General features: G+C 37.0%; 1 protein-coding gene across 1 annotated transcript in view; it reads left to right on the plus strand.

Annotated features, from left to right (window-relative positions):
- Positions 1–1238: 1238 nt before the first annotated feature.
- The window catches only part of CABIN1 (calcineurin binding protein 1), a gene marked incomplete at its 3' end in the record, with an annotated part of 38290 nt that continues 29322 nt past the window's right edge, over positions 1239–10206 (plus strand). Inside the window, exons 1-11 of the mRNA XM_010136657.1 lie at positions 1239–1280; positions 2296–2388; positions 2728–2841; positions 3015–3149; positions 3433–3613; positions 4562–4691; positions 6424–6573; positions 7586–7878; positions 9051–9219; positions 9646–9782; positions 10181–10205. Of these exons, the coding sequence (XP_010134959.1) occupies positions 1239–1280; positions 2296–2388; positions 2728–2841; positions 3015–3149; positions 3433–3613; positions 4562–4691; positions 6424–6573; positions 7586–7878; positions 9051–9219; positions 9646–9782; positions 10181–10205 (1469 nt within the window). The remainder of the gene's footprint in view (positions 1281–2295; positions 2389–2727; positions 2842–3014; positions 3150–3432; positions 3614–4561; positions 4692–6423; positions 6574–7585; positions 7879–9050; positions 9220–9645; positions 9783–10180; position 10206) is intronic.

Genomic DNA, 10206 nt, shown 5'->3' on the forward strand with positions numbered 1-10206 from the left:
AACACCGGAGAGGAGAGGTGTTAAATATTTGTTACAAAATTTCTGTGTAAATAAAAAGAAAAATTAAAATTGTTTCCCAGCTTTTCTGCAGTTGCAGTTTTGCTGGCAGTCTAACCAGGGAAGTAAACCCGTGACTAGTCTCGCTCCTGTTGATCTCCTGCGCTGCCTTCAGCAAGATTATGTGGATTCAGCAAAAGACAAGCATATTTCTGAATATAGGCAGATTTGTAAGTGAGCTTAAAACCACTCAATTTAAATATGTGATCGATTTGGAATCATATGGTCTTATTTATTTAAATGTCATAGGCATCTGGACTTCCTGTCAAAACCTAGGACGCTGAGTGTTTCTGAAGGAGATAATCATTAATCTCTGTGCATATATTTTCTCCATATGCAAAGCAGGCAAAGAATCCTTGTCTCAAAAGAGATTTGAGGTTTTATTATTGTTTATTTAGTGACTTAAAGAGAAAAATATTTTATTGCTGTGCAGTTGTCAGTCTGATTAGCTGCAAGCGAGGAAAGTAAGTGGTGCATGGGCAAGCAAATTATCATTGCTGAATGGATGAAATTCCTGTCAAAGCGTTTTTTTCTGTCCGTGCAGAACTAATCATGATGATGTATGAGTTAATCAGCTTATAGTTCAAAACTCCCACTGCTTCCTGCTGTGGTTAATTCTGGATTGATTCTTCTATTAATGTGGTCTCCAATATTAAAGACCGGTTTTAGCCTGTCTTGCATGTGTCATCTTTTTGTTTGAGTTGATGAGAATGTTTTATCACATAGCAGTGCAACTTTTCTAAACCAGCAGCACAGAGCTCTTGTATTTGTGCCAACTAACTTAATGTTTCAAGTGGTTTAATGGAATGTAAGTGATGGGTTTAGTTATGAGGTAGAATGACTGACAGGTTGTAAATGTGTATTTTCTCCTTTAAACTTTTTATCAGTGGTAAAAAGACTGGAAATATTAGCATCCTTCCTTCAGAATGAAGAACTACTCATTAAGAAATGTTCAGATTCTTTGGTTTGCATAAATTGAGTAGATCTGAGTGCATATGCAGTAGCTGTAACTTGTTTTTGCATTAGAGGTGCTCTGTAGAAGTTGGTCACCATACTCTGAAAAGACAACTGCATTATAGACCCTGTTCTGTTCTAGCCGGGACAACAGTAAGGGAAACATTTTTAATCAGAGGAATTTCCGGGTGCAGACAATACTTTGATCAATGGGTTGGCTAGACGCTATGGCCTGCTGCAAAGTCCGTCTGACACAGATAACCTTCAGGGTATTTTCCTTTCCCGTTCCATAAATATCCTGTGGTTTCTAGATGTGAGAGAGCACTCTCATTTGTGCTGCAGATGGAAGAGGCAGAGAAACATCCATAATTTTTTTTTTAAAGTCACTAAAGATAAGCTCATAAGATATGAACTCACTCATGCTCCTAACGTGTCAGAGCTTTTCTGGTTTTAGCTTTTGTCACCGAAGGGATTTGTGTTAATGTAACGTGTGTTCATTAAATACTATACAGTGACTGGATAACCCTGGTGATTGCATTGCCAATACTTTCACTCTCCCCTCACCGACAGGACTAGGTCTTGAAAGCCATCATGAATGTGTAGTTTATTGTCTGTCTTTAAGGTTATTGGTCCTGTATGGTAGGACAGTTTGTCTCTTGATATGGGGTGTTGGTGACTTAGAACAGTTAACTGGTTATTGATTAAAGTATTCCCAGCCTGTCTTTTACTTCTGAATGCTTTCTTTACGCACAGAATAAATATCCTAATCCTGTTTGTTTTTGTTTTTCAGACCTGTTTGTGTTAGGCCCTTCCTCCTAATCCTGGCGAAAGACAGTGGGAATAGCTGTGAACATGGTAAGGGCTTATTGAGATGGTTTTTGAGATGCTTTGGTAGAAATAAAATAAAAATTTTTCTCTTTCCCCAGGACTAAGACTAAATTGGCCTAATGAGAACGTTGGTTTTGGAATGATTGCAGTTATTGGTGAATTTGAAGAAATTCTCTGTAATGCACACATCTGCTCTAGGCAGGCTGTTGCTTACAAGAAATCTTGGGGTTTTAAAATTTTGTTTTTTCAGCTGATTTTGGGAAGAGGAATTGTTTATTTTAGTATCTGCAATTAGTGATGACTAAATTCGTTACAGCTCTTGTAACTTTATGTAGAAATATCTCACTATTACCCATTTACCAAGTAAAGTAAAAAAAAAAAAAAGTCCAGTTTGCAAGGGAAACTGTGGCACACGTAGGTGTAACATTTCTTGTTGCATCTCGACTCTTGTTCTAGATTCGAATCGCAGCTCTGAACGCGAGCTCCACCATTGAGGATGACTACGAAGGTACCTTCAAAAGTCATAAGACACAGACTAAGGAAGCTCAAGTAAGTAAACCCATCAAGACAAAACTTCATTAAGAAAATTGTGAGTGCTTTGTCCTCTCTTGTTGCAGGGATTTTTCAACCATGATTTTTTTGTTTTTAAAAAGTTGTATTACTATCTTATCTTTTGAACCCTCCTTTAGCAAGTTAAAACCACTCAGATGAGTTATATTTGATCAGTAGGGCTCATGTTGTGCTGCACAGTCTGGTTGTGGACTGCTACATAGCAGAAAGTATTAAAAGTGTGAAACCACTGATACTCCTAATAAATATAAGTGTATTGTAATAAGTGTATTTAATAAAATTGCCTTACAAAATAGGTTCTAATTTTTTAAATCACAGGAAGCAGAAGCTTTTGCTTTGTACCACAAAGCTTTGGACCTTCAGAAACACGACCGATTTGAAGAGTCTGCTAAAGCTTATCATGAGCTGCTTGAGATTCGTCTTCTGCGGGAGGTCAGTGACTATTAGAGAGTGAAACTTTAGAAACTGTTTTGATTACATTTTGTATTACTTCTTTCTTACCAGCTAATTAGAAATGTTAGTGTTATCAACTGGCAAGCTGTTTGCTGTTCTTTCTGCTTGTCAAATTCCTAATGCTTGCATTGCATTCATTTTATCATTTCTAGGCAGTTCTTTCTGGTGATGAGAAAGAAGGGCTGAAGCATCCAGGATTGATGTTAAAATATTCCACCTATAAAAACCTAGCACAACTGGCAGCACAGCGGGATGACTTGGAGACGGCCATGGAGTTTTATTTGGAGGTACAGTACAGCTGAAATACAACATGGAGCCTCAATGTTTGCAAAAACTTGCCAAAAATGGACATCGGTCTTTCAGCATACATCACCAGAATGTATGTCTGGAGTTCTGTGTACTTTCTGATGTTATATGTGGAACAACCGGTTCACCATTCAGTCCCCAAATCAGTAGTGACCCTGCTGAAAACTAAAGCAGTGCCAGTCCTGCAGACAAGTCACTAAGCGTGTCTGAAAGGTGAATAATGTTTTTTGTTGTTTGGTGTTTGTTTGTCTTTATTCTTTCTAGGCTGTAATGCTGGACTCTACTGATGTCAACCTATGGTATAAAATTGGTCGCGTGGCAATAAAACTCATCCGCCTACCTCTAGCTCGTCATGCTTTTGAAGAAGGGCTCAGGTGTAATCCTGACCACTGGCCTTGTTTAGATAACCTTATCACTATCTTGTACACACTCAGCGACTACACAAGTAAGTGCAGAACACCAAAAAAAAATTCTCTAATGTGTGTAATTTTACCTATTAATAAAAATTGCTAACAGTGCAGTCATATAGAAGAAAGTGTTTCTTGCCTAAGCAGTACATCACGGTATGATAGAGACTCTTCGTGACAGAGGTTTTCTTTATTTCATAAAGTATGAGGGTTCATATCAATTCTGGTTACCCTAAAAATAAATACCTGTGTCTCTTAGATCAGGGCCTCTGCAAGAAGTTTCTCTGTAGACTGTTCTCTTGCCTTTCAGTGTATGTTGATTTTGTCTTCCTAGTCATTTCCAGCTACATAGTTCCAGAGTTTGGATATAAAATGACAGTCTAGTTCATAGCCTAATGTGATGAACTGTAGTTATAGAATTTGATAACAACTGACCCTAAGGTTTTGCGTTTGAATCATGTCCAGCGGGTGAACTGATTCAAAAGAAGTTTAGGGGAGAAGCTGCAAGAAATGGCAGAAATGTTGAATCTGATCGCTGAGGTTTTTCCTACTGGAATGGTCCTAATTCTCTTCATGTAATTGGCCATGTGAGCAAAAAGCTGGTGGAAAGCATTGCTTGTTACACTGATGGAAACTGCAGTTAAGACATTTGAGAACATGAAAATGGTAAATGATTGTGATTCTGCTTTAAGATTCCAATTTCTTTTGTGCAGGAATGGAGTCTTGAAAGTAAATAAAAGATGTCCTGCAAAGATTGTATAAAAAAAACAGATGATACTCTCTTTCTGGATTTAATACTTAGGAAGATGTATTGGGTTATTTTAACTCTATGCCTGTCATTATTTGACGTGTTACAAAGCTATTGGTATAATTTATGTGAATGTCATATTTAGTTGGAATTCTTTGGTGTATATGTAGCCCAGAAATGGGAGCTTTTGAATGAACCAAAGCAGTGAATGACTATTCCATTTCTATTTCTCTGTCAGCATGTTTGTACTTCATCTGCAAAGCTCTGGAAAAAGACTGTCTATATAGTAAAGGGTTGGTTCTGAAGGAGAAGATCTTTGAGGAGCAGCCTTGCCTCCGGAAAGATTCCTTGAGGATGTTCCTCAAATGGTGAATGTCATCTTAGAGTATACACTGCATTTGGAGTGTAAATTTGGGGTTTGGGGAAGTTCAGAAAAGCTGGTGAGATATAATCCTTTAAGCTCTAACAGGATCTTGCTGACCTGCCTTCTAATAAATCAAGGGGAAGTGTTGGTGCAGCTGACAATGTTCTTCAGTAATTACTTTTGGAGGGGGTTAGAAAGAGACAAAGAACCCATTTCCTGTTGCTCACTTAGTTTCATACCTAGATCTCTTGTAATCTTCTTCCTTTGGTTTGTTTTACTTATTTGCAGCTGATATCTGCAGCATACATTTTAGTTTTTTTCCCTAAGTAAAATGAAAACAAACCAACCTCTCAAAACCCAACCCCCCCCCCCACCCCATTACTGCTTTTCCAAGCAGTTGCAAAGTTGGGACTTGATACAATTTTCTCATATCAGTTGATTTCAGGGAGTCTTACTGATTTTTATTGACAGATGAGTACTGTCAGGAGACTGTATGTTTCATTACTACCTGAGATGCAGAAATTCTTAGTGTATTAAGCCTTTAGGCCACTGCAACTCTGAAAATATTTTGCAATATTGTATTTGATATTTTATTCCTTTATTATAACCTTTTTACTGCAATACATAAAACTTTTACTAAAAGTTTGGTGTCGTAGCTCTGTAAAGCAGACTGTCTCTTTCTGTGTGGATTTTATAGTATGATTGGGTAGGAGGAAAGTAGGAAAAGAAAGTAGAGATCTGTAAAATTTACAGGATCGAAGTTAACTAACGACTGAGCATCAGAGCTGCCTCTGATAATGTAATATGTTGTTGTGATGGTCATCAGAATTGAAGAAATAAGCAAAGTTTTTAGAGTAATTGTAGTTTGGTCTGACTGAATGTAGTAATTGCTGCCTGTGCAGTTAACATCAGTACCCTGTGTCAGCTGTATGTGGTAAATGGAAGTGGAGTGTGTCCTAGCACGCACACTTCAGCTATGCAACAAATCGGTCAAAAACATGTTTAACATTTTACACTACTATACTCTTACATCTAAACTGTGAAAATACAGAGTATTTAGAAGATACAGAAGAGAAAGGATAACTTAGATTTTAAGGATTCTCTAGGATTCTATGTATAGCAGTAGGCATTTGTCAGAAAGTCCCATTTAGTTATAGAGACCGTGATTTATTAAACTGACTTAGGTCTGCCTCTTAAAATGTGTTACATGCTGATTTAAGCCAGGGCTTTTAGCCACTTGTTTTTTGTTTCTGGATTGTGATATCTCTGAAAAAATTTTTATATTCAAAAATTAATTCCTAGGCTCAGACTATACAAGACAATTTTCAACTCCAAATTTTATTTCTGATGACATGAATTCCTCAAAATTGCACTTTGGAATGAAAGAAATTCCTCAGCTATACAATTTTTTTCTGAAACAAAAGCTTCTGTCCCAGAAAGAAAACAAAATGTCCTGCTTTCTTATAATTTCTCAGCAGTGGAAAACATAATCAGACAAACTTCCTTTATCTTCTAATTTTTAAGGCAGAACAAAGATTTTGAATGGTGAACACTTCTATTTGCATACTATAAAGTTTGTAAAATAATGTTACTTGAATGCTTGTTTTAACACTTTATTTTTTGTTGCATTTTAGGATACCAAATTAATCTCCCCAGGCTTTAAAAAAAACCCAGACCACAAAAAGCAACCCACAAACAAAAACTTTAACTTATCTTCATTTCTTGTTATTTCTTAGTGACATGTCTATCCATAATGTAAATGTGAGCGGAGCTGAAGCGGGAAGAATCGTAGATGAAGCTCTGGAGCTACGTAAGAAAAGACAGGCTTTGCTAGTGCGTGACAGAGAACCAGACCTCAGGCTGGTCCAGCCAATTCCCTTTTTCACGTATGTCTTTATGTTTTCTTTTTTTTTTTTTTGTAAAAACAAACCAACCAAACCCCCGGTGTTTTCATATTGTATGACTTTATAGGTTGGTTTGGTGAGCTTACAATTTTTGCACAAACCTCATATCTTACCAGTTTTCAACCTTTGACTTAAGATGTTTTTCTCATCACTGGTATTAACTAAGAATGGTTTGGCAGCCATTCCCACTGTATGATTGGATTTTTCATGTATGACTAGTTTGTATATGAACTTCAAAGTAAGTTTAGCTTTTTAAAAAACATTTGTTCTATTGGAATAATGTAAACTCAGAACAAAGTTCTTCATTTGCAGCAAGGTAAAAGGATACTAGTAAGTTGTTATATATGCTTTATTAAGGCATAAAGGATTGGTTTTCTTCTTTTTATTGCACATACTGTTCTGGAATGTTAATGGACTCTGCATATAGGTCCTATTGCAGAGAAGTTACTTCTATTTGTGGGTAAGGATGAGATTTTTTTTATTATTGTTGTGGATTGAATGCAGAGCCTGAAAATGGTTCCTTTGACACTGCTTTTCTCAGGATTCAGTATAGAGTAATTTCCTCAGCAACTACTGCATAGACCTTTTTTGTTGCAGATATTTTTGAGATTAGGCAAATTATTGATTCCCATTTCCTTCCTACTGCAACCACTCGCCAATTTCCTCTGGAAACTCTTGCCTGCTGCCAAATTTTGTTCTTGTTTCTCTTAAGTGGTGTATTCTAGACGAAAAGCTTCTCAGGACCTGTTCCAGGTGTGAAATTGTCAATGGTCCATATGACAGGAAGTGCAGAAAGATGTTCTCCAGCTTTTCTAGTCACGGGACAGATTTTGACACTTAGTGTGTATTCCTCTTGCACTGAAAAGCTGCTCTTGCTACCTCTTAGGCATTGGAGAAAACCAGTGTTGAATGCTGTTAGGTTTAAAAACATCGTGTAGAAAACAGTGTGATGAGAATTAATGAAGTCGTGATGCTGTTGTGTTTCCACATGCAGGTGGAAGTGTTTAGGAGAAGCTTTACTTGCCATGTATCACCACCTCACAACATGTGATCCTCCTCGACCCAGTCTGGGGAAGAGAATTGATCTCTCAGAATACCGAGACCCCGTTCAACATGTGATGCTTTCTCCTACCTCTACTCCCATCAGTGTTATTCAGCCAACTCCTGTCAGCACTAATCCAGTGGTGACAATTGCAGGTCCTGTATTACCTTATACTGCAATGACACCCAACTTCCCAAGTCACAGTCAGAATCCATTGGAACCGGGAGCTTCTGTAGGTGAGCAAGGTACTTCATCTAAAATTCAAGATCTCTTTCCTACTTATCTGGGTATTAAAAGCCCTACAGAATTCAGTGGGAAATGCTGTCTTTAAACTGCCTAGTGGATTCAGAACCTTTCCAGTGTTTGTGTAAAGTCTGGTAGAAAAAGTGAAGGTGAACTCTATGAAATTAAGCTCTGTTAACCCTTCATATTAGAAAAGGAAGGACACCTAAACTGTCTGAAAATCACTGATTCCTGATGAAGACGTAGGACCAGTGTTCAGGACAGTGGACTTACTTTCCTGTCTAATGGAGCTGAGGGTCAGGTTGATTTGTTGTTCCTAATTGTTACTCCAGTGCAGGAGTACCTGACCTCTTCTGGTTCTGTGCTATTGACTTATGCTTAATTGTTTGGGTTTTTTTTTTTTTTTAAGACTAGAGGAATCATATCTCTGCTCCAGCAGTGATGTGTATCAAGCTTTTAATGTTGTGAAGAGTCTTGAGCTCCTTAGAACTGAGCTGTTCCAGAAAAAGATGACTGGATTATTCTTCTGAGAAAACCAGTCTGTCAACTGTATTTATTTGAAATCTGTAGCAAGAAGTTTGAATATTTTATAGTGTAGCTGGATATGTATTTACATATCTAAAACTATCAAGGAATTGCCAGTACTTTGCTGATATTCATGGGAATTTAGAGGTGTTTCTGGAGTTAAAGGCAGACTTCTCTTAGATTTCCTCTTCAGACACTTCTTGAAGACTAGACTAATACATTTTAAGGAGTAATGAAATGCGGAAGTTTCAGTAGGTCTGCTTCTTGCCTCAGATCAGGGGTTTTTTGGTGGTTTTTTCTGTGTTTTGTTTTTTTTTTTTTCCAAAATGCCATAGCCAGTTTATATTGAAGTGAATATTTTAGTTATTATTCTTTTTAATTATTTGGCACTCTCTTCAGAAGGAAACCCTGTGTTTTGTTTTTTTTTTTTTCCAAAATGCCATAGCCAGTTTATATTGAAGTGAATATTTTAGTTATTATTCTTTTTAATTATTTGGCACTCTCTTCAGAAGGAAACCAATGAATCTGTAGAATAAAAGTGTTAGCCACAAATAGCTTTTTTTAATAAAAAAGTTTATTCACTTTTTGTTTGGCAATTTAACCTGTCTGTTTCCTTTTGTTGGTTTGATTTTTTTAATTTTGTTTCTAGGTGACATATCTGTAGGTGATAAATCTAAGAAAGGTGTGAAACGAAGGAGAATTACAGAAGACAGTGGTGAAACAGCAAAAAGGAGATCTGCTAGAGTCCGGAATACTAAATGTAAAAAAGAGGAGAAAGTTGATTTTCAAGAGCTGTTGGTGAAATTCCTCCCTTCCAGGTACTGTACAGCCACAACTTTCATTATCAGGATATCAAGAGCCATGCAGAGGAAGCTGTTTGGGGTTTTGTTTGATTGATATGCCCAAACCTTAAAACCACTAGACGCTTCTTATATTTTTGAAGCAGATGCAATGCATTGTCTTCTCGTAAATTTAATGAAAACTGGGTTTAGTTAAAACTATTAAAAAGTAATTGAAAAATAAGAAAGCTTTTATTAATGTGAAACTGAAATAGAGAACAATGCAGATGTCAAAATTCGTAAGATAAGGAAATCTTGGTTTGGACAAAATTAGGATGTAAATCTCTGAATTTGCCTCAGTTAATGTACTTTCACTGCACAATGTGCCATGTTTAGGTTTCACTTACTGGTGAAAGAAAGCGAGGATTTTGTTGATATTGTGGTTTTTGCCCCTCTTTCACACAGATTGAGGAAATTAGATCCAGAGGAGGAGGAGGACCCTTTCAATAACTATGAGGTGCAGTCAGAGCTCAAAGAGGAGAATTTCCAGCATGTTGGACCACACAGAATGTCATTTGATTCTACAACATTTATGGAATCTGGTAAGGATTTCACTACAAGCCCCACTCTTTCTCTGTTGTTTCTCCCATATTGTATGCTTTCCTTTCTATATTTTCCTATCATATCTAGAGGATACAGAACTATATGCTATTTTATAAAGTATAATGTTACGGCATAGAAATATATAGAAATATGTTGGTAACAGGTGTGGGTTTTTTACATCTTGGGGACTGCTAAATTACTGTATGCAAGAGTTCTTTTGTGTGGAGTTTGCTGTTCAAACTGATTGGACTACAGCAACTTAATTCTGCATGTGTGCAGCACAGGAGAGCTGCCGCTGCAAGACTAGTGCATGGAACAGTGTCAAAACTTACTTGTTTCAAGATATGGTCTGCCTTGACCTAAAACATGGATCCCCTTGTGTCTATCTGCTTTCTAGAAAAACAGGACGTTCACGAATTCCTG

Source organism: Buceros rhinoceros, unplaced genomic scaffold (assembly GCF_000710305.1).
Source record: "Buceros rhinoceros silvestris isolate BGI_N320 unplaced genomic scaffold, ASM71030v1 scaffold9990, whole genome shotgun sequence".
NCBI lineage: Eukaryota > Metazoa > Chordata > Aves > Bucerotiformes > Bucerotidae > Buceros > Buceros rhinoceros.